General features: G+C 46.9%; 1 protein-coding gene across 3 annotated transcripts in view; it reads left to right on the top strand.

Annotated features, from left to right (window-relative positions):
* Positions 1 to 20,689, top strand: part of SEMA4G (semaphorin 4G) — a 93,045-nt gene extending 72,356 nt beyond the window's left edge. For all 3 annotated transcript variants that reach the window (XM_044437367.1, XM_044437382.1, XM_044437375.1), the window contains 10 exons: positions 1,149 to 1,242; positions 1,695 to 1,808; positions 2,555 to 2,721; positions 6,782 to 6,951; positions 8,963 to 9,107; positions 10,040 to 10,262; positions 11,606 to 11,721; positions 16,951 to 17,105; positions 18,540 to 18,601; positions 19,680 to 20,689. In XM_044437367.1, coding sequence (XP_044293302.1) covers positions 1,149 to 1,242; positions 1,695 to 1,808; positions 2,555 to 2,721; positions 6,782 to 6,951; positions 8,963 to 9,107; positions 10,040 to 10,262; positions 11,606 to 11,721; positions 16,951 to 17,105; positions 18,540 to 18,601; positions 19,680 to 20,527 — 2,094 coding nt within the window. In that variant the 3' untranslated portion in view covers positions 20,528 to 20,689. The remainder of the gene's footprint in view (positions 1 to 1,148; positions 1,243 to 1,694; positions 1,809 to 2,554; positions 2,722 to 6,781; positions 6,952 to 8,962; positions 9,108 to 10,039; positions 10,263 to 11,605; positions 11,722 to 16,950; positions 17,106 to 18,539; positions 18,602 to 19,679) is intronic.
* The last annotated feature ends 4,017 nt before the right edge of the window (positions 20,690 to 24,706 follow it).

Genomic DNA, 24,706 nt, shown 5'->3' with positions numbered 1-24,706 from the left:
TGCACAGATCACACTAGTCCGATTTATACCAATTGTGAAGAAATTTCTTGTCTTTTGATGCAAAAAACATGGCCTGTTTTAGAGATGGAAGTCTACCCTGACTCAGGCTGCTTCTCATTATCAGATCAGAAGTGAATGGGAAATCAACGGAGATCAAACAAGCCGAATTTCCCATTGTCTGCACATCTCTAGTGCTAAGAGCCCTCCATTTGGAAGGAACCCCATTTTGAGTCTTCCATTATCAGAGTTTTTTCACATGAAGACTAGAAGTAAATTCCCAGTGGAGACTGTAATACACATTACTCTGATGGACACAACATGTCCCATGATAAAAATCCAGATAGTGCAGTGCATTGTGATTATAAATGTTTCTAGACTGCTGTGATGCAAAGTAGTGTTGAGCTTGAAAGTAGCAGTTTCAGGTTTAGCTCTGTGCTCATCCGTGTAGTTTCTTACCTTTGCTTGCCCTGGTCAATCTCACAAAGTTGTGGGAACAAGTAAAGAATATGACCTGGTGTAGTGTTCCAGTTGGGAATTGGGAGTCCTTGGTTCACAGCTCAGCTCATCCTTGACCTCACTACGTGGTTGCAGGGAAACCACTGATCTCTCAGATACATAATGGAGATGATAATGCTCCAGAGTACTGCCAGAATTTTTAAAGGCTATTGTATTGTGGATGAAGTAGTAAGATAAAACACCATATGGAAAGTGTTGTTCTTATACGTGCTGCCAAATAACCACTTAATAGCAGTCCTGCTCTGAAATGAGAACAAAATTAAAATACATCCGAAGAGAAGGGCTGCGGATGCTGGTTCTGGTAGTCATCTGGAGTCATCCCTGCTCTGGCTAACTGAATGCTGTAGCTCTGAGAGTTCCCCGTGGATAATGTGGGGAATGGGAGCCCTTGCCACAAAAGGCCACCGACTGTTCCTTTTGAGAATTACCAGCCATGCTGTGAAAGTCACCTTCCCTTTTCTCTCTGGTTGGCTGAAGGCAGGTCCTCCCCGTCCCTAACCCCACCCCCCAGCAGTCTTGTTTCTTTCCACCCAGGAGTCTTGGTCTCCAAAGCTGTCAAGGAGCGCTGTGGGCAAGCTGTATGATACCTTTGTTCCGAGGCTGAGTGATCTCTTTGTGTTTGTGTTTGCCAGGATACCAGCACATTCAAGCTTCCCTCTCATTTTGAGGAAGGAAGGGAAAAATGCCCATATGACCCTGCCCAAGGCTACACAGGTCTCATTGTAGGTATGTACTTGCCTTCTCCCAGACTCTCTTCCATGCTGCAGTTTTGTTTGGATTTACCCAGAGCAGGAGATTCCTTTCTGGAGCCTGTGGGTTCTTTGGGGGAAGGCATCAACAAGTGATCTGAAGGGCCTGCGCATTCCCATCGCTTCCTTTTTGATGCCAGAGCATCTGCAATCTCTCTGCCTAGACTAGCAGGATGCATGTGGCCACTTGGCAGCTACAACATGGATGGGGCGATGCACTGGTTCTTTCTCAAACGTTCTCTCTGTACCTGGTACTATGGGGAAAGCATCCACGGCTATGGGAAGGTTGGTTTAACAAGGGCAGAGGCCTTTCATTCCAGGCCTAGTTAGGGAGATTGTTGATCACATGGTGAGCAAAACCAGTAAGCTACTGAGTCCATTCCAGGAACCCACCTTTCCTTACCTCCCTTTCTGTTATTCATCTCCCAGATGGCAGCTTATATACAGCAACACGCTATGAATTTCGCAGCCTGCCAGATATCCGACGCAACTGGCAACAGGGGACTCTGAGGACTGAAGAATCCCCCTTGCATTGGTTAAATGGTAGGTGCCACTCATCCCAGCACCACATCACATGGCTCTCTGGCCTTGCCTGCACAGGAGATGGAGAGTTGTGCACTTGTAAGATCTGTAATGCTGCTCTCATTTCTGAAGCCCTCACCTGTTTTGCTCTGGAAAAGAACTCCAGCAGGGGTGCCCTGCCCCAGACCTGCAGGCCAAATTTGGCTCCCCTGGAATCATAGACTGGCCATCTGAGTTCCTCTAGGTGGGTCTTCTCCCTTTCCCTCTGCCTCAATCATTACACCGTTTCTCAGCTTTTGCAGGTTTTTTTCCTCCTCCTGAAAGGTTGAAATGCCTTTCTCAAGGCATCGTTATTGGCAATAAGCACTTCCAACTACAGTATGCTGGAATCTTTGATATTTGACCCTGCTTTTTTGCTTTGGACCCTCTCTTTTTGTCTTTGGCCAGAGAGACCAAAGGTGGCCCCCAAGGAAGGTGGAAGATGGCCCCCAAGCATTTCTCCAAGATTAGGCTGAAAGATGTTAGACACCCTTGAACTTTAGCAAGCAACCTAGAAAGTTTGCTTTGGAAAGATTTGAATCCAGTTTGTGCCTGATTCTAGGGAACAGAGCTTCCTGATTCTGTTGCTGGTAGCTGGCGTTTCTGTTGCTAATCCCTGGACAGACCCATGCTCCACAGTATGCAAGTCATCTACTCTCCCAAACAGTGCTCCTTGAGCACATCTGGAAACAGCAGACAAATGTTTTCCCTCATCTTGGTTTATGCAGATGCTGAATTTGTAGCTTCCGTGCTTGTCAAGGAGAGTGTCCTCAGCCCTCTGGGAGATGATGACAAGATCTACTACTTCTTCACTGAGCGAGCTGGAGAGGAGAGCACCTCTATGTTTGATAAGACGCCAGCACCCAGGGCAGCCCGGGTAGCTCGAGTGTGTAAGGTAAAGAGACAGGCATGCTGAACAGGTCTAAGTGTGCTACAAGGCAGCAGGATCTTTTATTCAGCTTCGTAAACAAACTGTGTGTGTGTGTGTGTGCGTGCGCGCATGCACAAGTGAATGAGCAAAAGGGATGTGTGTTCCCTTTTAAAATGCCTCTGTGGTCAAAGGGTCATTCATTTAAAAAGGGGAGCTAAGGATTGAACTGGATGTTACATGGAAGATCTCGCTCTCCTGACATCTATTTTTCATTAAAGAGAGCTGTGACGGTGGAGGTGGTAGGAAATCTGTGTGGGGATGTTGTGTAAGGAAAGGGAGTGTGTTATTCAATTTAACTGCTTCTCGCAGCACAGTTTTCACAACTAGCCCTGCCCCTCCTGCTGCCATTCTGTGTCTGTGTGTGTTGGTTGGGGGGGGGTGGTATTGACAGATAGCTATGCTATTCTGTGCCAACCTTTGTTCTCTCTCCTTACTAATAGCAGCTTTGGGAGGAAAAGGGAATTTAAGTCAGTGAAACGGTGCAGGGGAATGAGTTAAGAAAAACAGATTCCAGCAAAATGAGAAAATATGCTCAAATGTTGAACTTTGCTGTGGAGGAGCAGGGAGCCTTAAACTAATTTCTTGCCATTTAAAAGGGTTACATGAGCACTCACATGGATAAGCTCTTATCCCTCCATATACTGAAAAGCAGGCCTTTGAACTGCAGAGCAGATTTGTTTTCCCTCCTGTTCTGTGTTAGATGTTTTAACTGGGTGCTATTTTTATGTGCTCTTGCTTGTTTTTAAGATGGTTTAATATTCTTTAAGTTATATTTTATTGTGAATTTTACTGTTGTTACCCAACTTTGATGTATTGTATGAAAAGGTAAGACATAGGTGTAATAAAAGAAACAAATAATCAGATAGCATCAGGAACATCCCAGTTGCTTGGTTGTGTAAGTGCCTAAATATTGGGTGCTGGCATTTAAGACTCTTGACATTCAGCCATTGGTCTGCAGGACAAGCATCTTACTTAGTAAGTTTTGGGAATTTGAAATATCTTTTACAGCTCGCTCATCAGGTGCAAACAGGCTCAGGCAACTGATGCCAATTGCATAAAAACTCATTGCTCCAAGAGAGGGTGGAGGGTCAGTAATTCATGCAAGCATGCCCTGCAGGTCATGGGTGAATGAAGACACAAACGCCCTTGGGCTGGGCAAGTGATGCTTAGACTTAGCCTGCCTTTTCCAAGCTGATTCTAGCCAGTTCATATCCATTTTCTATGTACAGACTACTTTCCTTCTGGAGGCAGTAACTGGGATTGGGGCATATTTCCTTTTCATCGCATACTCTAGGAATCTGAGACTCAAATGGGTTTTCACCCATTAGAGCTAGAGATGCCCCTTTGACTGGAGAGAGGATGACTGAATCTGAAATAATGCTCTGATTAAGATGTATATTGGAATGGTATGGGCTTCACAAGCACCATTTGTGAAGTACAGTGAGGGATCTCAAATCTGAGGATACTGAGTCTTGAGTCTGCCTGTGTTTGGTGTGTTGTTGTTGTTATCACAGCCCATACTCCCTTTGCATGCTGCCAGGCCCTTTACTCCTTAGATTTTAGGTTTTGGAAAAATTACCTTTCTGATAAAGACCATCATGATTATTCTTATTAGCCCATTTGCATTATTATCCTGATTCTCTTCTTACTTCTTGGAAGATATTTTGCTAACAGTCATGGCTAAAACACCTTTACTGTCCCATGGGATTGTGAAACTGGCTCCCCTGAATGCTGGTGAGATACCATGCAGGTGGCATCCAACATCTGGAATGCCAGCAATAGGCAGTTCTGCATGATGGATGCTATGTGAAGGTTGGCCCAGGGAGATGCACAGCATGACTGCATTTATTCAGAAGTAAATCTCCATGGAGTTCAATGGGATTGGGACCTGTGTGTGTTTAGGATGGCGATCCCAGGTTCAAAGCCCTGCTGAGGAATTTTGTAGATCATAAATTTCATAACCTTTTGTTAACCACCCAGATAGCTTTGGCTATTGGGTGGTGTAACAAAGAAACAAATAAATAAAAAATCACAAAATCATTGTAAAATTAGTCTACCTCACAGGATTGTTGTGACAACAATGATGGACAGCTGCCTGGAAGAAAGCAAATGTGTGAATTGAATAAGGTAGTCTTCCCCAGCCTGTCACCCTTGAGATGTGTTAGTTTGCAGTTTCCTTAATTCCCAGACAGCATGGCTAGTGCTGGTTGGGGATTATGGGGCTTGTAGTTCATCAGATTGGAAGGGCATTAGGAGGGGAAAGACTGGTGTAAAGATCAGCTAAACAATTCAATGCAGCATGTATTGCAAAGACAAGCACCATGTCTTTTCTGTCCATGAAACCAGAGGAGGTATAGCTCTGATGGAGAAGATAGAAGCTTCTCGCTGTGCTTGTGGCAAAGTGCCCTTAGCCCCAGAACAAGCCACATCACTCCGGTAACTGCAGCCGTCAGCACTGTTCTTGCTGCAGCTGAAGAGGCTTTTGAGAAGGAAAGATTGTCAAAGCAGAAGCACTTCCACTTGGCCTCCTCTATGCACCACCAGATCTATCTAGAAATCCATATTCCTTAAAGGGTTTTGCCAACCCCCCTGCAAGCACGAGTTCCCATGGTGGCTTGAGAACACAAACAGGACAGAGCTGGCAGGACTGTGTGGGATCCATCTTTCAGATAGTTCCAGGCTCAGAACATCAGGGGGTTGGCTTGGTGCTCTGGATTTATGTTCCAGTCTCCTTGGCTGGTTATACTTCATTTCTTGCAACCAGGACAGTAAATAGCAGAAAACTGGAGCAGCTGCAGGAGGAATTGCAGAATGAGCCTGGAGATTTAAGGAGCTTGAGAGGTATGCCTCAGTTCAGGGTTGAAAGATGATTTGATTACTGACATAAGTATGTTCCCAGAACAAAAGTGCTAGGAAGGGCCAGAATGGGAGCCTCATGGCAGGAAGTTAAGCATACATTCAGCATAGAAATAAAATAACATGGTGAGGAGATTAGGACTGACTCTCTGGGAAGAAAACGTGCACCATAACAGCTAGGTTCCTATTTCTTTGGCAAGGGGCTTTGTTTGCATTCTCCAGGGTCTGAGGCTTCATCTTACATCTTGAAACAGGAGCCATTTTGTCTGCATGTGTCCCCTTGACATTATGTTGTGCTTTGTCACAAAGGGAAGGGGAACAGCCAAGTCACTCACAAGTGCTTGCTGAATTTGACTCATGGGGGAATCTTTCAGAAAGTGCAAGATGAGCCCAGATTAGTTTTCATTTTATAGCACTGGAAGTTCTTCAGGGACTCATTCCTTCAATGTTGATGAATTTGTGATGGCTCCTCAATCAGCCATTGGTGGTTACCTCTGGGGGAGATATGTAGCCCTTCAGCAGACGCTAAGCCCTACCAAAACGGTTTAGCAGTGATGGGTCTGTTTTGGTAATGCTCAAATTGCACAGGGATGGGGTAGTCCTGCATCTCCACATTGAGCAAATCAATACAAGTGCAGGATGCTTCCATTCACATGGAGAGCACCTCTTGGCCATGTTCTCTTCCCCCCCTCTCCGCTTTTCCTGGGCCTTTTTATGCAGAACTAGGGTGTGAGGATGGGATCTTTCTACTGTATTGGAGCTAGGGTCAGCTTTGCCCTTGATTTTATTTAACAGATTTTATTTATGGGTGCAGAACCTCTTTCAACCTGAGGGGAAATGCCATTGAGGAGAAACACTGGCCACATTCCACTGGTGGCTGGGCTGAAACAAAAGGGTGAGAAACAAATATATCTTAAAGTGTTTGCTACTAGTAACCAAGCCATAGAGGAATCATTTCTGCCATTTAGAATAGAGAAAAAGCTGCACAAAAGCCGGGGAACCAACCAGTAGGATAAGTGGTTTCGGGGAAGGACGTGTGACCTTCTGGGGGGGCCCAGAGGACTAGAATGGCACTTCTGTGGGGCAAGAGGTTCTGCGTCCCTGGTTTAACATTCCTTTGAGCTGAATAAGGGCTCTGCTTACTCTGTCCCTCTTTTCTTCATTCCAGAATGATCTGGGCGGCAAGAAGATCCTCCAGAGGAAATGGACCTCCTTCATGAAAGCCAGGCTGGCCTGCTACGTCCCCTACTATGAAGTCCTCAAGGATGTTTACAGTCTGGATGGTGGCGACTGGCGAAGCACTCTCTTCTATGCAGCATTTACCTTGTCAGCACAGTGGTAAGCCGAACTTACTTTTTGCTGTGTTGGGGAACAAACTGGCTGTAACTCCTCAGGAAAGTTGCCTTGGAAGCTATTGCAGGCACCCCCATGGATATTGGTGCTCAACTTGCCGCCCCAGCAAAATGGCAAATAAAGTGCTCAAGATTGCTAGGCATTGGAGCGGAAAACTGCAAGGAGTGCCATGGTACCCTTTAGCACTTGGTGCAGCTCTAATCCTGCCTCCTTGCATCCTGCACCGTAGCGCAAGTAGGCAGGTAGAGCATTGAAGCAAGGAGCACTTGCCTTGCATGCTTGGGGTTTCCAGGAGGGAACATTTACACAACCTACTCATGTCGGATTTCAAGACAGCAAGTATGAATTCAGTCCACTTTTGAGGAGTTACTTATCATAGGAACGTGGAAGCTGCCTTATGCTGAGTCAGACCATTGGTCTATCTGGCCCAGCATTGTTGACACGAGCTAATAGTGGCTGTCCAGGACTTCAGACAGGGGCCTTTCCTAGGGCTAGCTGAAGAAGCTGGAGATCAAACCTGAGGCTTCTTCTGTGCAAAGAAAGTGTTCTGCCATGCAGTCCGTATGATTCACATGTATCATTCTAAATATTCAAGGAAAGTCAGCTCACATTGAAAATGAAACGGGCTATGTCAATCAGTCTTAATCGTAAACAGGACCTTAGCTGCTTAGATTGCTTATGGCTCTGGCAACACTGTCTTCGACCTCCTCTGGTATTTCTTGTGCTCTACTTCTAAATGGGGTTCATTCCACTTTTTTCAGTGCTGTGTTGCCTAGGTCTCTTTTGCTGGCTGGGTTTTAATGACTCCTCCATCTCTCTTGCCCCTCTGTCTAGGGATTGCTGGTGGGCAGGTGGGCAGAACACAGTTCTGATTGTCAGTAAAACGCTTATTGTCCTTGTACATATTTTGCCACCTGAGACTGATTGAGTTGGCTGAAGCATTCCTGGCTAAGGACAAGGAACACATGGGATACTGAGTGCACTTTAGTAGGGGAAGTCCTCTGTGAGCATCTGTGGACTACAGTAACAACCGTAGCTGCATATGCAGGAGGCTGTTGGTGGTGCGACTAAGAATGGGCCCCGTCATTCTCATTGTGCTCACAGGAACAATTGGATGTCTGCCGCAACTGTTAGCTGCTGAGCTTTTTCTTCAGCATTTCTGGATTCAGCCCAGGCAGAAATCTTAGCCAGTCTTTGGAATGTTGGGTTAGCTGTTTAGGTTAGTATGTTCTGCTCAGTTAATTAGCACCACTGTGTTGTTGTGACTTTGGTCATCTGGTGGGAGATTTCTGTTTTTATCAAGAGGGCAGCCACAGAACTACGGCCCTCAGTGGGAAGGAAGCTGTATGTTATGCTGATTAACACTGGCAAGTGAGCCTCAAAGGACTATTTTGAATGTATGGGATATTTTGCTCATGGCCTTGCCAAATTTGACAGGAAAAGGGTTGAAACCAGGGTGGGCAACCCTTTGGAAACTTAGGATTGCATATCTCACTGGCAAGTTCTTGGAGGATTTATTCTTGCAGTAGGCATAGCCCTAGGCAAAATCTAGGCAGGCAAATTCATGGGGTGTAAGGCTATTGATGGCTACTAGTTCCAATGGCTATATGCCAGTCACAGACTCAGATACAGCATGCTTATTTTTATATAAGTACATTCTAACTTTGTACCAAAAATGACACTCAAGGTGGCCATGAACATGTCCATCTTGCAGGTGTGGGATGTCAATGCTGAGCTTGGCTGTTGGGTGAAGAGGAAGAGAGATGGACAGACAGATGGAGACAGAGACAGAAAAAGATGGCAGACAGAGAGAAAGAAAAGGGAACTAGCCCAGCCACTTTGAGGCTTGCCCTGACTACCACTGGTTGTGGCCTCACCACTGTCATGAATCTGCTTGCCAGCTTGTCCCTGAGGGAATGTCCCTCTCACTAACAAAGACCGGAAAGAGGTCTATTGCTTCATGCCTGTAAGCTGGTCCTACCCCCACATATTTCAGGAGGAGCATGGAGGTGTCTGTCGTCTGCCGATACAGCATCTCTGAGGTACGGGCAGCCTTTGAAGGAACCTACATGGAATACCAGGACTCTTCCCGCAAGTGGTCCCAGTACAGTGGGGAGGTGCCAGAGCCTCGGCCAGGATCAGTAAGTCGTTTTCTTTTTCCTCTCACTCAGATAAAACAAATGGCCAGGCTGGTTGCAAATGGTGGGAGGTGCTATCCAAAGCCCCTGTTAAGCACTGTGTTGGTGAAGCCTGTCCTGCGGAGCCCAGGGGCTCAGAGCTAAAGCAGACAAGGAGAAAGCCCTGCATAGTGTAATTCTAGGTGAGCTTTATTTAAAAATGTATAGACTGCCTTCAGGGCAGTATACAAAAATTAGATAACCGTTACAATGAAGGGGTTGTATGAGAATGCGTTTCTACAGAGGAAAAATCTCCATGTCCACCAAACAAGACAATTCCTTGCTAGCCTTTTCCTTGATATGCTCATCTGGAGTATACAGGGAGATTTGCTGCAGGGAGAGTTCAGTCTGCTAGCTGTAGTGTGATACAGTGCAATACAACCACAGGGGATCTTTTTGGGGTATAACACTCTTGGAGGAGAAGAGAGCAACTGCTTTTGATCAGATTATTGCCCTGGATCTAGTTGGCAGGCCAGATGATATTAGGGGATAGGCCCTTGCCCTCAAGCCCCTCTGCTCTATGACATCATCTGCCCCAACCCTACCTACTTCAAAAAACAAAAACAAAACAAAACAAAAAAAAAACAAAAACAAATTCTCCAAGCAGAGAGCAGGGAGTTCCTGGGCCCTGAGTGCCATGCCTGTCTGCATACAGAAAGGGCTTTGCCGGGGTTTGCAGGATCCGGCTCCTGCATGGCCAGCTGAGTCAGGCTGGTCCTTTCTGTACAAGCAGTTCAGGGGAATCCACAGCTTTTCTCCAGTCTCTCTGATCAGAGATAACAAAGGGATTTCCCTTTGCACCAGGCATGTGGAGCTGGGGCAGGGACTTGAGCTTGCTTACCCATTGTTAGATCCTCGAAGCTGCATTTGTCACTCATTCCCTTTTTCCACTGCAGTGCATTACCAGTCGTGCTCGTGGACGAGGCTACAACTCCTCCCAGGACTTGCCCAACAGTGTACTGGATTTTATCAAGCTCCATCCACTGATGTATGAAGAGGTAAAACCGGCTGATGGGGGCCCGCTGCTGGTGAAGAAAAATGCCATCTATACCCAAATAGCAGTAGACAGAGTCCAGGCCCTGAATGGGCAGGAATATGATATCCTCTTCTTGGGAACAGGTGGGTTTGCCTGGATTCAGTGTGTGTCCACGTGCATGCACTTTTATCCACATACCTCAGGAAATGCAGGGGATTTGCCATCTGCTCCCTTAACCTTCTATCAAGGGATGGACAAGTTGTGGCCCTCTAGATGTTCTTGAACCATAGCTCTCATCAACACAGCTGATGGTAAGGGTTATTGGGAGTCACAGCCAAGCATCCAGAAGACCTCAAGTTGCCTAACTCTGTTATATTGGAATGTTGAGAGTGGGTGAGCCTTCTAAACTGTATTGACAAATATCTGCTTTTTAGCAGGAGAAGCAGCTGGAGTTTTGTGGGTGGTAGGAGACTCCCTTAAGCCAGACATAGGCAGCCGGGTGCCTTTCAGATAGTTTGAGCTTTGCCAGGTTGGCTGCAGTGATGGAAGTTTTAGTCCAAAACATCTGGAAAGCACCCATTGTAAATTCATTCATTCACTCATTTATTAGATTTACATCTTGCCTTCTGTTTTGAAGAACTCAAACTGGCTTACAACATTCTTCGCCTCCTGCTCTCATTCTTATTCCCAAAACAACAATCCTGTGAGGTTGACTGGGCTGAGGGTCTGTGACTGGCCCAAAGTCACCCAGTTGGCTCCATAGCTGAGTGGGGACTAGAACCCCACTCTGCGTGACTCAGTTTTGACCGACAGTCATCATGTTGCCCTAATCAGCTGCAAAAAAGATTTTTGTAGACAGGCTGTGCTCTACCTTCTCCAATCTTTGCTTCATGCCTCCTTATATGTATAGCCTGAGAATCAAATCCCTTCTTCTGCTTTGCCGCTTCCCTGCTTCAGGCAGGCTGAATGCTTTATCTGATGTCTGTCTGTTATCTTCTCTTAACAAAAAAAATCATTAATGACAACCTTTCCCTGCCCCATCAAATCAGAGTTTGCTTCCTTTTTAATAATTGAGAATTTGCACTGAGCAGAATGAAAGGTGACTTACACCGAAGTTTCACAGTGGAACTCCCAAAATTGGAGGGGGTGAGATTGGATGGTGTTTAGAATTCTGTTAGCTGCTCTCAGAGAAGCATAGTTCCTTGTATTTTGGAGAGGAGAGGAGATGGGGAAGCTATTGCAGGGAGGAACTGTTGCATGCACTACCCTATACTATCCCTTACAGTATAGACAAGCTGTGCATTATTCAAGCACACTTCTTTCTCTTGTGCATCTGGGAATGGATGCATCCTTGCACCTACCAGCCAGATTCAGGAATACAACCAGGGCTGGCCAAGCACGTTCATTTTTCCTGTCATGGCTCATGCATGAGACTGTATGGATAATTTTTCTCTTGCCCTTTTTAACATTTATTGCCTTTGACCAGGTAATGGCTGGATTCACAAGGCCATGATTATTGGTTCCATGGTCCACATCATAGAAGAGATTCAGGTCTTCCGAGTCGCACAGCCTGTGGAGAACCTCATCATTTCTAAACAGCAGGTACTACTAGTTTCAGTCTCTCCATCACCCCCGCCAGAAAAAAGCATCTTTGGGGTGCAGTGCCCTAAGAGTCACACATTGGCTGGGTTTGCATGATCACTGGGCAAAGTCACAGTGGCTTCTTTTTCCTGCTTGGCATGTGCCAGTCACACACTATATGATTTGCCAAACTACCTTTGTGGCACAGAAATCACCATGTCATCTGGACCTGGCTTGGTGTACAGCAGGGGTGGCTTTGAAACCCCTCCAGAATCCATGGCTTCTTGCAGGGCTCTGCAGTGGCTTGGAGGCCACTCCCTATCATGAATATCGATATGTTCAGATAGCATAGTGATCCACGTGCTGCAAAGGTAGTTAGAAAAATCATGCAGCATGTGACTGGCACATGCCAAGCAGGGAAAAGAAAGCCACATTGTCACTTTTCTTGAGTGAAGGTGCATACCCAGCCATTTTGTTAAATATCAGTGCATAGGAAAGGTTGCAACTAAGCATATGATGCAAGGAATCTTGTGTCAGGTGAGGAAACAAAGCTCTGTGACACAAGCTGATGCCTCGTGTTAGCAAACCTCTGTGTCACGGAGCACCCAGATAAGAGAGTAAAGTGCAGTCGTTACCTTTCCTGCCCACCTTCAGTGACAGAGAACTATTAATATGAGGAAACATTCTGTCACAATGTGGTTCTTTCCTGTACCTTGCTTTCTCCGGTCAAAAAATTACTGTGTGGAATGTGGGTGGATGTTTCTTAAATTTTGTTTCCTGCTGTCTCAACCAATTGGGTAACTCTAGATAAAGCAGTGCCTTAAGGGTGTGTATTGGCCCCCGCATTAGCAAAGTTTCTCCTGCCCAAGGGTTTGTTCCTTTTCCCAGCATGCATTCTGGAGGATGCTGACATGTCCTCCGTGAGGCCCTTTGCAATCCAAGTTTACCTATTTTCCTCCCTAGCTTCCAGATGTCCCCCCATTACTTCTTGGCTAGGATTGCCACTTTGTGCTCTGGTTTTCATGTTCTAACAACTGACCTGACAGGCAGCAAGTCCATGGATATGGGCTGAACTCCCATGGGAGCAAATGCTGTGTTCCCATCTGCAAAAAGGTAGCAGCCCTATTGCTGGCTTGGTCCATGGATCCTTTTCACTGTGACCAAGCTTAAGGCTCATTGGTCTGGTTACATGGTGAAGGCATCTTGCCTCTAAAACTTGCTAACTGGAGAATCGAAGTCTGACACCTGGAGGACACCTGGCCAGGGAAGGTTATTCACTGTGCCTACCACTTCTCTTTGGACTATCTCCAGCTCTGGGACATTCCTGGGGTTCCTACCCTTTTTACTGACTGGTCCTGTTCCTGTTTTACCCATCAGCCTGACTCACAGGTGTTGCCTACTTTTCCTGCGTCGGACATAAGATTAGCCCAGTCTCTGTGCATCACACGTATGGGCTCTGAACATATGCGTGGAGCCTATTTGGGAAGATTCCAAAGCTAATTATTATTTGGTGGGAGCTCCTCCCTGGGTAGATCCTGGTGTGAGGGAGGGGCATCCGCCTGGTCCTCAGTTCTTCTTTGACCAACTTCTTGGGTACATCAGGAAGTTCCTCCTCTGCTCCTCATACCTGTTCACTTGCCTTCTCTCTGTGGGCCTTCTCCTCTCTGTCTAAAACCCCCTCTTCTCAAATTCTTTTTTCACACTTTCCTCATACTCTTATATCGCTCCACTTTCCTCTAGCGCTCAATGCCTCGTGCTCTCCCCTCCCTGCTTTGTCTCACCTTCCCAACCCCACAAGGGCACTCAAAGCTCCATTTAGAAAATGTTTGCACTGTGGCAGCAGACTACTGCTGACTGACAGACACTTGCTCTGTCTCTTCTGTCTGGAAGAGATCCACGTGGTGGAGTCCTGCTACCACTGCCAGGCATTTACTGAGCAGGTGGGAAAGCACAGGGCTGACAACCTGACAGTGGAGCTCAGGAGCAGAGCCCTCCATGGGACTGGCTTCTCCCTTGTCCATGAGAGCAACCGTTAACATTAGTGCCCCTGGCTTCTTCTGCACCTCCTGCAGTGATGGATAGACCCTCTTCAGCCATTTCCTGGGTGGACCATTTGTCAAAGATTGACAAGGTCAAGAAATTGGTGAAAAAGGTGAGGGCCTCCAAAATGGCCAATGCATTGAAATCCAAAGATGATGCAGAATGCTCTAAGACTTAATTGCCATGACAAGACACCCCCTACTGACACCCTGCATATCTTAGACACAGAACACAAGCCTGGTCTCAATCACCATCTCTTGCTGGCACCAAGATGTCCAGGTGGCTGCAGCACCTACATGCTTGGTGGCCCTGACTACATCATTTTTGGAGGGGGAGCTAAGGGACTCCTGTCTGCCTAGGCAGTGAGCAGCTTCTGTTGCCTCAGGACCAAGGAATGCCTCTCCTTCACTGATTCCAAGCAAAGCCCACTCCATCGAACTTGACTGGCCTAAGTTCCGTTCCCACTCACCTGTCTCCACATGGGACTGCAGATTCGACTGGTTGATGCCCCCATAAAGGAGGGACCATTACAAGGATTTTTACCATGATCATGGGACAGAGCCCTGATGTGCCAAGGCCCCTCAGCCCAAACTGAGACTGTCAACATTCAGGCCTGCAAAAGATGCCAGAACTCAGTGCTTACCACTGCACAGGTACTGGTAGCCCATTGACCTTCAGGCCTTGGTCTCAAGCATCGGATTCTGGTGGCTACCCATCTGACCCAGAGTCCTGCTCATTTCACTGACCCAATGTTCTGAGCCTTCATCGGATGCAACAGTGGCCTCCCTAGATGAACCTTTGTTGTTGGAAGATCTGGGAATGGTCTCTGAGCAAGTCCAGTAGAGGGCACACAGTCTGGGGCTGAACACGTAGCGGGAACCCAGGTGTTCAAGGCAGTTTATGCAGAAACCATGGGCCCAATGGCCATAACCTTGCTGACTACACTGATGGAATCAGTATGACAGAAATGGAAATCCCCTGTCTGCATAGCCTCGATACCTAAGAGGCTTGAGAATATGTACCAGGTGCAGAAGTAGGATGCGCCATTCCTGTTCCAGCACCCATGCACCAACTCCATCATTGTGGAGCCAGCCCTGGCATCTTCTGGGGGGACCACTTCATGCCAGCAATAAAGAAGTCTGCTGCCTAGACTCAGTAGGATACCACTTTTACTCTTCTGTCGTACTGGCCCTTCAGGTGGAGAATTACTACGCCACCATGGCTATGTGCCACCTTATGCTGTGGAACAGGATCACCTCCCTATGCGAATCCCTCCTGAGTGAATCACAGGACCTGGCCAGTGACATGAGAGACTGGCTAAGCCACCAGGCGATCCACACAGTCAGGCATCAAGTGGAGTACTGTGCAAGGAATATGGCCGGGGTGATAGGCCTTCAATGATACACCTGGCTCCAGTCATCTGGACCAAAGCATGGGCCCAAATAGAGGACATGACCTTTGACGGGAGGGCATGTTCAATGTGGGCATGGATGAGCAGATGGACTTGGTCCAGAAGGCCAGGAAGAGTGCCCAGAGGATGGGTCTGAACCAGACACTGCAACCCAGACACTGTGCCCCACCTGCACCGCCCTAGCTAGCTGTATCAACCCAGAGCCCAGGCCTCTTCTGCCCTGAGGCGTAGATCAGTTCCCCAGCCTAGACAAAGGAATCCCCCCCCCCCGACACTCACCAGGGCCCTCAGGGCCCAAATGTTGCCAGAAGACAACTGTGAGTTTGACCACTAGCTGTCCACCCCCAGCCACCCACCTTTGGCCACTGGCTCAGACCCTTTTCCCACCCTTGGGCTGAGATCACCTTGGACTCCTGGACCCTTTCAATCATTCAGCCATGGTTACAGGATCAAATTCAAGGACCTTCCACCTCTTAATACTATCAGGGACACAACGCCCTTTGTTGTTCAACCCCCTTTGTTCTCTTCTCTCTTGGAAGAGATCGGCTCCTTGCTGCAAAAAGGAGCCATTGCACGCATAAGCCCCAAAACCAGCCAGGAGTTTTCCTCCAGATACTTCATGGTACTGAAGGACGGGGGACTGTGGCCTTTCCTGGACCTGAGAGGCATCAGCCACCTCATGAGACCCAGGAAGTTCTGCACAGTCAAGTTACAAAATTTTCTCCTGCTGCTGCGAGGAGGAGAATGGTTCACTTTGGTGGACCTGAAGGATGCCTACTTCCATATGACCATCAAGGAGTCCTACAGGTGCTTCCTCTGCTTCCAGGTCAGGAATGAGGCCTTCCAGTTCACTGTCTTCCCCTTTGGCCTTAAAACAGCACTGCATATTTATACAAAGTACATGGGAGTAGTCTGCACCCACCTCTGCCTACAAGGGGTCCAGGTCTACCCACATTCGGACTACTGGCTGATTGTAGCCCCATCAAGGCAAACTGCAGCCCAGGCCACCACTGCCATGTGTGACCCACTGTCCCATATGGGCCTCTATATAAATACAGAGGTTCCTGCCAAATACTCATTGGCTCGGACTCTTCCTGAACAGGCTGCACTCCTGCATGCAGAGCCTGTATGTGTAAATGTACAGATGATCACGCAAAGAACGACAGTTACAGGTAAGCAACCTACCTTTCCTGCCTCTTGTCCAAGGAAAGAATGTAGGATGAGCCACAAGGCTTAAGTAGCTGCATGCGCAAGGCCAGGTCCTTGCTGTGTTTCACTGCTTCCCTCTGCTGGAAAAACACCAGTGCTGCAGCGTCCTGTCACCAGTTCATTAAGGGCACAATCCTATGCAAGTACAAGAAAAAGTTCTAGTCCTGCAACTCCCAGAGTTCCCTAGGCTGGCTGAGAGTGCTGGGAATCGCTAGACTTTTTTTTCTACCCAGGCATGCATAGGATTGCATCCTAAAATGTTGCAGCTTCTTTGATTCCATCTCAGTAGCTGCTTAGAGGTAGACAAGCACCCTGATCCTGCAGAGGATGTGGCATATTGGTGGTCTCGGGCTAACCTTTGGCACTACAGTTCTGGGTTGTTGCTGAAGTGGTGGCACATTTCCAATTCTGCCTCGTAACCTAGGCCTTGAAGCATTGCACTACATGTTGCTTTTTAACCACTGGTTCCTTGCCTCTGTAGCCTGTGATTCCTTGCTTCTGTAGCTGGGCAGGCTGTGACCAGCTGGATCCACAGTAATGGTGCATAGGATCTGTGCTCAAGATAGTTCCTCTCCATGTTCTCTTTGCAGAGGAGTCTGTATGTGGGGGCCCAGAATGGAGTCTTGCAGCTACCGCTGTCCAGCTGCAAGCGATACACGTCCTGCTTTGATTGTATCCTGGCCCGGGATCCATACTGTGGCTGGGATGGTGAGAGCTGCCGAGAGCTTGCTGGGATGCAGAACAGGTATGAGAAATGGAACTGGAAATAGTCCAGAGAGCAAGGAATAGGAAGAGCATGGGGCCAGGACCTATGGTGAACCTGGGGTTTTGGTATGGCATTACTAATGCTCGAGGCTTTTGTAGGAAGGAAGGAAGGAAGGAAGGAAGGAAGGAAGGAAGGAAGGAAGGACGGACATATCTGTATATTGCCCAATTGCCAAAGTTCTCTCAGTGGTTCACAATAATTAAGACATATAATACAACAGCAAATATATTTAAAAAAATAAAAGAATGGCATAAAATACAAGCAGAAATCAAGTAAAGCCTAGCAGTAATACAAAGCTTTAAAATACAGTAACACATTTAAAACAACTGAAACTGAAAGACTAAAAAGCATAGGAAAACAGAAAGGTTTTCACCTGGCACCATAAAGAGCACAACATATGTGTCAGGAGAGCCTCTCTGGGAAGCTCATTCCACAATCAGAGAAGGCCTTCTTCCTGGAAGCCACCTGCCTTACCTCTTTAATGGCCACCTGCAGGGGCTTTCAGGGAGGCACTGCTAAGCAAGGTCTTAGGGTCTGGGCAAGTATATATGGGAGAAAATGATCCATCAGGTAATCTCCTCCCAAGCTATTTAGTACATAGAATATTAATAGCATCACTTTGAATTGGGCCCTGACATGGACAGCTGCCAGTGCAAATGGAGGTTTCTGCCTATTCAACTGTAAAGTCATACTGTGTGTGTGTGTCGACTTGACAGCGTGCTGCCTTTTCCCACCCACATTAGAAGAGCGTATCTGACATGAGTCCTTTGCTTTGAGTCTCAGGGTATTTTGGTGTCTCATAAAATTTAGATTAGGTTTGTCAGACTGAAATCTTGCATAACCAGAAAGAAGCTCTAAGTGGCCTACAGGAATAAGAAAATACTAAAAATGAACTGTTTTAACTATAAAAGCACAAGGCACAAACTACCAGAATGTAGTACTATAATAAAAACATAGCACAGAAGTATAAAGGAGTTGTCCAAACTCCATATGAATCTTAAAATTACTAAATGTCAATTTTAAATAGGCAACTTAAAAAAAAATAGTCACAAATGCAAGCTTGAACTTGGGTTGGGGTTCCCTAAATAATATTCTCTAAGATCAGGAACACAGCTGAGAAGCTGCAGCTTCATGCCCCAGTTAAAGGTATCACCCTGGAGATATCTCTATCTTGTTGCTGTGACTGTGTGCTCACTGTGCACACATGCCTGTGTGATACCAGTGTGTGCATTGGGTGTGCAGCTGTGCTTATGGAATGACTCAGTGTGCATTTGTGGGAGCATGTTAGAGTTTACACATGAGTGTATTCATGCCCATAGATTTCATCAGCTGTGTCCTGCAGGTTCCTGAGACTCAGTATCTTTTGACTGCTGACCTTTCCCCACTGATCAACATCCTGCTTATCTTGCCCAGGTCTCTCTTGATTCAGGACGTGCTGCATGGCAACATGGGCTGCCAGAATGACTCTGGCAAGGGTAAGTTTCCAGTTCTGTCCCTTCCTAGGTTTCTTGCTCCTCCTGGAAGGGCAACAGAATGATTGCCAGAGATGAATGGCACACTCATTTTCAGGTACTTCTGAGGAAATGCAAGCAATGTGCTTTCCTGTCCTTCCCATGCACACTTCCAAGTCCAGTTTTCTGAAATCACTGGTTATCTCCAGCATAGGATTCTGTGCAAAATAACAACACTCCCACCAGATGATATCCACAAAATAAAATTGTGCCTAAATATGCATACCTTTAGTTGCTCTCTGTGTTTCTGTTTTTGTCAGAATTACATTCTCCTGTGTTGTTTTTGCAAGAGAGCAGAGTTAGAGAAGAGCTTGGAAATAGGAGCCCTGTGCATCGTAAGTTATAATAAGTCTGGAAGAGGGATATCAAATGGAACAGCATGGGGTATTACCCATCTGTAAACCATGAGAAACAGTGCTTATACCAACTCAGGGCTCTTTGGATAGTGCCTGCAGGTTTCCCTCCTTTTCTGCAAGGACTAGATATTTGCTGGGTCTATTGTTTTTTTAAAAAGAAAGAATCAACACTGACAATTTCAGAATGGTAGACTTTCTCACATCCCTTGGTTGTCTCATCTCCCTCTGTGAGACACTTCCTTAATATGAAATCATGCTGTACTGTTGTTGTTGTTAGCTGCAAAGTCATGTCCGACCCATCGCAACCCCATGGACAACATTCTCCAGGCCTTCCTGTCCTCCGCCATCTCCCGGAGTCCACCTAAGCTCACACCAACTGCCTCAGTGACTCCATCTAGCCACCTCATCCTCTGCCGTCCCCTTCTTCTTTTGCCATGTATTGTTCCCAGCATTAGGCTCTTCTCCAGGGAGTCCTTCCTTCTCATTAGGTGGCCAAAGTATTTGAGTTTCATCTTCAGGATCTGGCCTTCTAAAGAGCAGTCAGGGTTGATCTCCTCTAGCACTGACCAGTTTGATTGCCTTGCAGTCCAAGGGACTCGCAGGAGTCTGGGACACCTCAATTTCTGCTGCTTAGGTGGTGCAGAGCAGGAGCCCTTACCAGTTGTTCTTGCTTTTGTTTCCTGTAGCCACAGCCACTGCCACGCAGAAGAAACGGACAGTGCTGCGTGGAGATGATGTGCTCTTGCCCTGTGAGCAAGCATCCAACTTGGCGCAGGCCGCATGGCTGGTGAATGGCACAGAGTTGCTGGACAAGGAGGGGCAGGACCGCTTCCGCCTCGGGGTGGACGGGCTGCTGTTGACGGACACCCAGCTTGAAGATGGCGGGGAATACCGCTGCTATGCCAAGGAGAATGGCCTCCAGGCCTTGGTGGCCAGCTATGCCCTAACTGTGCTGCCCAAGCAGCCGGTGCACACGATGTCGCATCCATCCTGGCATGCTGCCACCCATGCGTACGGGGACAAGACATTTATCTACATTGCAGTCATCACAGTGCTGACTGGATTGTGCGTGGTCCTCAGCGTGGTGCTCTCCTACGTTTACTGTGCACAGAAACACAGGGGAAAATACAGTCTGGGGGTCCCCCAGACCCCCAGTGTGGAGCTGCAGACTGTCTCATCCAACTGCTTGGGCAAAGGAAGGCAGGAGGAGGCAGAGGAGGAGCTCAGCATCTTTCCTGATGGCTGCCTGCAGATCATCCCTGGGGAAGCCCCCACCTTAGTGTCACCGTCCAAGGAAGCCCCCCCCATCCCCCCGCCGCCGCCCCCTCCACTCCCCGCAGAGTTCACCAATGGCATCCCCACCTTGCCGAACATGTTGCGCAAGATGAACGGCAACAGCTACATGCTCCTGCGGCAGAACGAGGAGCCGTGCACATCACCCCTCTACAATTCCTTCACAGAGGAGCTGAGCAAGATCCTGGAGAAGCGGAAACACACACAGCTGGTGGAAAAGCTGGACGAGAGCTCTGTGTAGCAGGGGACAGGAGCTCCCTTGGCTGAACTGGTTCCTTTACCCCGTGTGACTTCTGTTCCCTGATCCGACATGATCAGTGTTATGACTCAGCAACTACCTCCGGAGCGGCCCTCCGGAGCCGCCACAGACTCCACACTCATCTCCTGTTCTGATTGTTGTCTTTTTTGGGGTGGGTGGGTGGGTTGGCGTTGATTGTTTGGTTTTCCAATTGTTGTAAAAAGAGAGAAATCTATTTAAATGGGAATTATATTTATATATAAAAGGTTGATCGATAAACAGGAACCACAGAGGTCTGTTGGGTTTGTCTGAATGACCTCCCCCCTGGGGCATGGCTGAAGGTGCCACTGACTTGGGTCAAGAATTAAGTTGTCCTTCTGGATGGTTACTTTTCTGTCTACAGGAGGGCATCAGGTAGACACAAGGAAGGGTAAGATGCTTAACTGCGCTTTCAAGAGGGTAGACAGGGCCAGGGCCGAGTAGGTATGTTCAGAGATTTGCCGAGGCACTTGGCTAGTAGAGGGCTGCTCATAAGAAACCCCTAGTGCTTCTCTTTTTACCATTGCAACCTGCTTGGTCCCTGCACTCTTACTCCCGCCCAGTCAATAGTGGGGTGGGGAGGAGGAGGAGCAGTAGATGCTGGTGACAGTGGATGTGCGAAAGTGGACTCATCAAGGGAGCAGGTCCGTTGAGGGTGTCAGTTTCCATTCAGATGCCTTGAAGCATGCACTAGAGGTAGGTAGCAAGCTTCTTTATAAAACCCAGATTTCCCCAAAATTCAGTTCATAGAATCAGATCTTGTTTCAAGTGTAAATATGATTTTTCACTCCCCTCCACTGGAGAATCAGATTTAAAGGTTTAAAAAGGCAAACAGGTGAACTTTGGTCATGAATGGCCATGGTTTAGTTCTTCTTCAGAACTTGGATTTCCTTGAATGACCTCTGGGGATTCTTCCAACTCCTCTGTTTCCTGGACTCAGTCATAATCAACAGTCCACAGCCAATGTAACAAAGGGTGAATGTGCCATGATGATACAGAGGGGCAAGGCAACCAACTGGAATAAGGAAACACCTTTGCTTCTGAATTGTAATGTCTTTGAACAGTGGTGAAAACAAATAGATGCCTCCACGGAGAACTTTTAAAAGTCCTGCAAGCCAGCCTTTTGAATGACACACTGCTGGTACAAAGCAGTTGAGTAGTTTCAGAAGCTGGGAATGAACAGCCTGTGGCCCAGGCAACTCTTCTGCTGTGCATGGACAGTATCCAGTGTGATGCTACACTAATGTAAATTGCACTCTGCTGGCATCAGCAGTCTCTAGAACTACACCAATAGTTTCAGTTGGCATGACATGCATGTGAAATCTAGGGGAATGGCCATGTCTGAATTTGGGTTAGAGTCTGTTTATCTGTCTAACATTTCTTCTCTTACCCTGAGAGAGTTTCTTCCACATTTATTTCACCTGTCTGGTAATCGGCATCCTGCAAGAGTAATGGCAGAAACAAAAAACAGCTTGCAGTGAACTTGCTGGTTTCCACAACACTGTTTGATCTTGGCTTCTCTGAGATGGAATAGCGATCCTGGTCTTGGCACATCCCTTTTATGGAATATGTGGCAAAGGAGCTGTGATTTCTTGGGTGTGCTGGGGAAGGGATAAGACTGAAACCTCCCAGACTTCACAGGATACAGTTGTGCCGAGCAGCAGCATCCCTGTGGGGCAGCAAGAGAAGGCTGCTTAAGTGGGCTCATGGTGGTTCTGCCCCTGCTGCCCTGAGGCTGAGGTCTCCAAAGTCATGCCTATATGCAGCTCTTGGTGCCCACCAGCATTTACTTGATTCCCCCCCCCCCACCCCCCAGATTTTTTTACAGTTCAAGAAGAAAAGGGAGGATGGCTTGCTGCAAGGCAAAGCACTATTTCATCAGCACCATCCTTATTTGGGCTCACCAGAGTGGCTGTGTGCTTTGGGACTCACTCTCTTGCTCTGCCTTGTGCTTGCATAATTTATCTTTCTTTTTTACGTACTTGCTGGCAATTAATGTTTTGTGATGGGCCATGCTCTCTGTGGCAGCCATTTTGTGGGAGCACCCACAGCACTCCCACAAAAATCCAGGTGTGCCCATTGACCAATAAGATTGGGAACATCCCTACCACAGGGGCCACCCTAGATAGCCAGCAATATCTAGTTGTGTTCTGGGAGAGAGGAGCAGCAGCAGCCCTTCCTGAGTGAGAGATGGCAGGGTTTTAAAAGGAAAGCAACGTTATAGAAAAAAGTACAAACCTAAAGTGGAGCTGGACAGAGCTACTATACAATCAGATTGGTCTCTCACAGCTCAGTCCATGGGCAATAGGGGATTAAGTACCCTAGCTCACCTTACTCTGTTGGAAGGATCTCTGAGATAATCTGTGAAGCATTGCAAAATGCAACATAAACAGTAAGTTATTGGCATTGTTTTTCTATGAGCCTTTAGTAAATTTAAGATAGACCTATTTCACCTTATTTAACTTTAGTACAGCACAGCATTGCCATCTCATACATTTCAGAGGGAGAGCACAACTGCCTGCAGCTATATCCAGCATATTTCACCAGTCCATTAGTTTGCTCAGTAGGTCACCTAATAAACTTTTGTAGTTGTGGTGGTTGTTGTTGTTTTCCAAATGAAAGTACATAACTCAAGTGCAGGGTCAAGTACTGTTTTCTTGACTCTTCTGACACCTCTTTGCAGACTGTATGAATGGTGCTTGTGGAGTAACAGTGGTTCCATGTAGACCAGCTTTGCTGAGCTCAACCCAACCTGATGAAATTGCACCACATCCAACATACCCTAGTAGCAGATGCTGCTTTTCTCTGGCTTTGATTCTGTGATAACAGCTAGTTCTGCTTGTAGTTAGGAATCCAGCGGGGACAGTGGAAAACCTCAGAATGGATTCAAAGATGTAGCAGCTGCAGTGGGTGATGTTATCAGAGACCATGCTGAGGACTGGCCCAGCTTTCATGACCCTACTGGGTTGCTTGGCATTTCATCTTGACAGCAGCATCAGTCAGTCTAAAACCGTCTTTCCCAGGGTGGTACTTTTGAAATGTTTTGGATTATAAGTTCCAGTGTTCTTTACCACTGGCTATTTTGGCTAGAGCTGATGAGAGGGGATAAAACTACCATGAAGTGAGCTCTCAAGCACTGTGTTATATCAGACCAAATGCCCCATCTTTTGTAGCATCAGTCACCCTGTTGCTTCTGCTGCCCAGCAATTGATACTTAGAGGCAAATTACCTCTGAACCCTGAGATTTCATGTAACCAACATGACTCTAACTATTGATAGAGAATGGTGGCACTTTCTCTTTAGAGTTCTGGGAAATACTTTTAGTTGGCCTGAAACTACTTCCAATTACTTCCATCAGCTGATCCTGATAAGGAGAAAAACTTAAAACACTTGCTATTGGGTATAATTTTGTAAATGTCTTTACATTTCCCCCCTTATTTATGTTTCCCACCTAAGAAGCCTTGACAGCCTTGTTTGGAAGGCATGGTCCTGCTCTCTGTCATCTTTTGTTTTCCCTTTTCCATCTTTACAGTATGATTTTTGGGACAAGTCAACCAAACTGCACAGAGAATTCTAAATAGTGCTGCACCATAGATTTGTGTAAGGCTGTTGCCACAGTAACAGTTTCATTTTCAGTTCCTGTCCTAATAGTCCCTAGCACAGAATTTGACCATTCCCATTGCTGCTTCCTCATAGCTATTTTCACTGAGCAAGCCACTGTGATCCCAGGGTTCCCCCCCCCCCAACAATATGGCTTCGGACCCCCACTGTATATATGAAATGCGGGGTTTCTGTACCAATATACGTCAATTTACCTTAGCCTTAGTTTGCCATTTTGTTTCCAATTCACACATTTTAGAGATCGTTCTAGAGCTCTTCACAATCCATTTGAATTCTCATCATGAATCGTGTGTCTGCAGACTCCTCTAGTTGCCCAGGTAGGGTATTAAACTCATCTGGATTACAAGATAGGCATTCTGTGTATTTAGTGATTATGCAATCAGAGTAGAAGGTCAAAACTAATACTGGGTGAAAGTTTTGGTATCCTGAGAAACTGCTTCCTTTTTCATAAAAGCAAGTCTCTAACCCTTGTGACTGCTAATGAAGTTTTGAAAGTATGTGGAGCAATGTAAGAATTAGTTT

This window comes from Varanus komodoensis, unplaced genomic scaffold, assembly GCF_004798865.1.
Source record: "Varanus komodoensis strain SLA01 unplaced genomic scaffold, ASM479886v1 scaffold1, whole genome shotgun sequence".
Classification (NCBI taxonomy): Eukaryota; Metazoa; Chordata; class Lepidosauria; order Squamata; family Varanidae; genus Varanus; species Varanus komodoensis.
Note: the sequence above shows the minus strand (reverse complement) of the source record. Positions and strands in the feature narration are given on the sequence as shown.